The sequence below is a fragment of the Sinocyclocheilus anshuiensis genome, unplaced genomic scaffold (genome assembly GCF_001515605.1).
Source record: "Sinocyclocheilus anshuiensis isolate Anshui unplaced genomic scaffold, SAMN03320099.WGS_v1.1 scaffold1276, whole genome shotgun sequence".
NCBI classification, from domain to species: domain Eukaryota; kingdom Metazoa; phylum Chordata; class Actinopteri; order Cypriniformes; family Cyprinidae; genus Sinocyclocheilus; species Sinocyclocheilus anshuiensis.
In genome coordinates, this window is record NW_015544217.1 from 143,269 (window position 1) to 145,784 (window position 2,516).

At 35.8% G+C, this 2,516-nt stretch overlaps 1 protein-coding gene across 5 annotated transcripts in view; it reads left to right on the forward strand.

Annotated features, from left to right (window-relative positions):
• Window positions 1-2,516, forward strand: part of gnb1l (guanine nucleotide binding protein (G protein), beta polypeptide 1-like) — a 115,499-nt gene that overhangs the window by 14,554 nt on the left and 98,429 nt on the right. For all 5 annotated transcript variants that reach the window (XM_016497945.1, XM_016497947.1, XM_016497946.1 and 2 more), the window contains exon 5: window positions 1,765-1,857. In XM_016497945.1, the coding sequence (XP_016353431.1) occupies window positions 1,765-1,857 (93 nt within the window). The remainder of the gene's footprint in view (window positions 1-1,764; window positions 1,858-2,516) is intronic.

The window sequence follows — 2,516 nt, forward strand, 5'->3', positions numbered from 1 at the left end:
TAATATATATTAAATATAATTATTTATGAAAATTTTTTTACATTTATTTATTACAATTCATAATAAATAATTAAAAAATTAAATGAAATCACGAATACAAATAAAATAAAATAATGAATATAATTTTTAAAAATGTATTAACTACATATTTGCCATTTAGGTGAAAAAGGGGTATAGAAGCATTTGTCACTTAGTATTCAATATAGTGTGCACTACCTAGTGTACTCATTTCCCCATAGTGTTCAAGCATATGGAAAAGTTAGGTCTTGCTTTTACAGCACTCTTACAGCTCCCTCCCACCTTGTACTCAGTAATGAAAGCCTTGTCAAAAGGCCATGAAGGTAATAACCGTCACAAGATAACTGCAGGCAAACTGCACCACTATATGTCAAATAACAAATAACAGTGCTGCAAGGCATGCTGGGAGTCCGGAACTCAAACATTGACCTCATCTATGTCTTCCGGTGTTCTTGGAGGCTTTCATGTTTAGCATTCCAATGAGGCTGACAGTGCAGGGCTTTAATTAATAGACTCGCTGTTATTTATTGACTGTTTAACTCGCGTCAAGTTTTCTCCCCCTCTCTCTCTCTCTCTCTAACCTGGGGGGATGAGAGCTGCCCTTCTCTGCTGTTTATAGTTACAGTGGTAAACACGTGTAGAACGCGCAGATGTGTCTTAGTGTTAAAATATGAAATGGTCTGAAGTCAGAGATGGTAAATTGAACTTAATTAGGAGGATTCTTAATCATGGCTGCCTGTGCAATCAGGCCAGACATATTGGCCTCAACCAGTTCCTCAGGAGTTATTATAGTGATATTGTATGCATGTTATTTACAGTGTCCTAAAAAGTATTTGGACACTTATTAAAAACAAAAAAATCACTGTATTAGATAAAATATTACACCAAGTTGAAGTTATTAAAAAAAAACACTTTGAGCAAAAGATTCTACAAAACAAATGTTCAAAATTGAGAAACATTCTGGTTAATGTGATTAATTGCATGTGTGGTTACTCCTGTATGAACTTGAGGAGAACTTGACTTCATGCATCCACTAAAAATCACCTTGAGACCAATTATACATCATCGTTAGTTTGCAAATGTCTCTGGTTTAGATTTTTTTTTTGTCTAATGTAGTGGCTTAAAGTGTCCAGATACTTTTGACGCTGTTGTAGTTGCCAGGGAAATCTGCATGCATGTTCACAAGTGGTCACACTATTTTTAATGTTGTTAGGCAGAAACATTAGTGTGTCAGTTCCTTATTATTATTAATGGTCATGGCCCTTCTGTTGTGTTTTTTATTTTTTATCATTTGCCTCTTTTTGGAGTCAGACGAGTCAAGACTTGATGAGGCAGAGTGCATGAAAATGGGAAGCTGCTGGAAATCAGCCCAATGTTGGCTGCACTCTCTTACCACCTGTGAACATGCATCATGGCAAACTATCAGGACAGTTGACTAATGCACATCTGTGCAGAGCTTTTGTGCATTTTGTAAAGTCTGTGAATATAGATTATTTGGAGGATATCACTCATTTTAGCGTTGATGTGAGGATACCATCTGCTAAAGATTGAAGAGAAGTAATAACCGACTATGAATCATTGACAAAGTGCCTGTATCATCTAGGCGTGCGTTCAACTTGCAGTACTTCAGCATTAATAGTAGTGACTCCTAATGACTCCCTTAATGATTTTCTCTGAAACTGCTCTTAAGAAAAATTTAGCAGTGAAAACAAATCCAAGTTTTTAATGTGTATGATGTTTTTTCAGGTGAGTGTGGTGGAGGTGAAGAGCTGGACTCCAGTTTGCACTCTGAAACCAGATTCAAAGCTGGGGATGCTCATGTGTATGAAGATGTGGCAGGTAAGAGTAACAGCAGTTTGCTACATTTGTGTGGATGTATGCTTAATAAAATAAACTCTTCATCATATATTCTGGAGTATGGAAGTGGTTTATGTAATGCTGGATTTTATTTTTTTCACTTTATATTACAAATAATTTATGTTGAAAGTAAATTAGGAGGTTTTTTTAGTTGGGAATATAGACTATTTATTTATGTATGCATGTATGTATGTATATAATTTTATTTTGCTTTGCCGAGTTTTGCTAGATTTTTTTTCACACCGTTCTAATGTTAAACGTAGTTAGGATGGTTAGTAAAGACCCTAAATTGACATTTGCAGAAAAATGTTTAGACTTCTTCACACACGTGAACCTGCTCATGCTCCCACTTTATTGTTTCCAGTTATGTATATCACGTTTCTCATGCATGCGTGGAAATGTTCTTGTTTGCACTGGAAAGTCTCAGAGTTTTTTTCTTTTCCTTTCATGCAACTTAGTTTTATTAACACACACTTTCTGAGCCCTGTCTGATTTTCCAAGGTGTTGTTGTGCTAAATTTTGACATTGTCAAGCATTACCTTTTGAAGTACTGACAAGCAAACCTAGAGCTCACAGAGTAACCGAGCAGTTGGCAAGTGTGTAAAGCGACAGAACTAATCTGATTTATGGATGCGACCTGT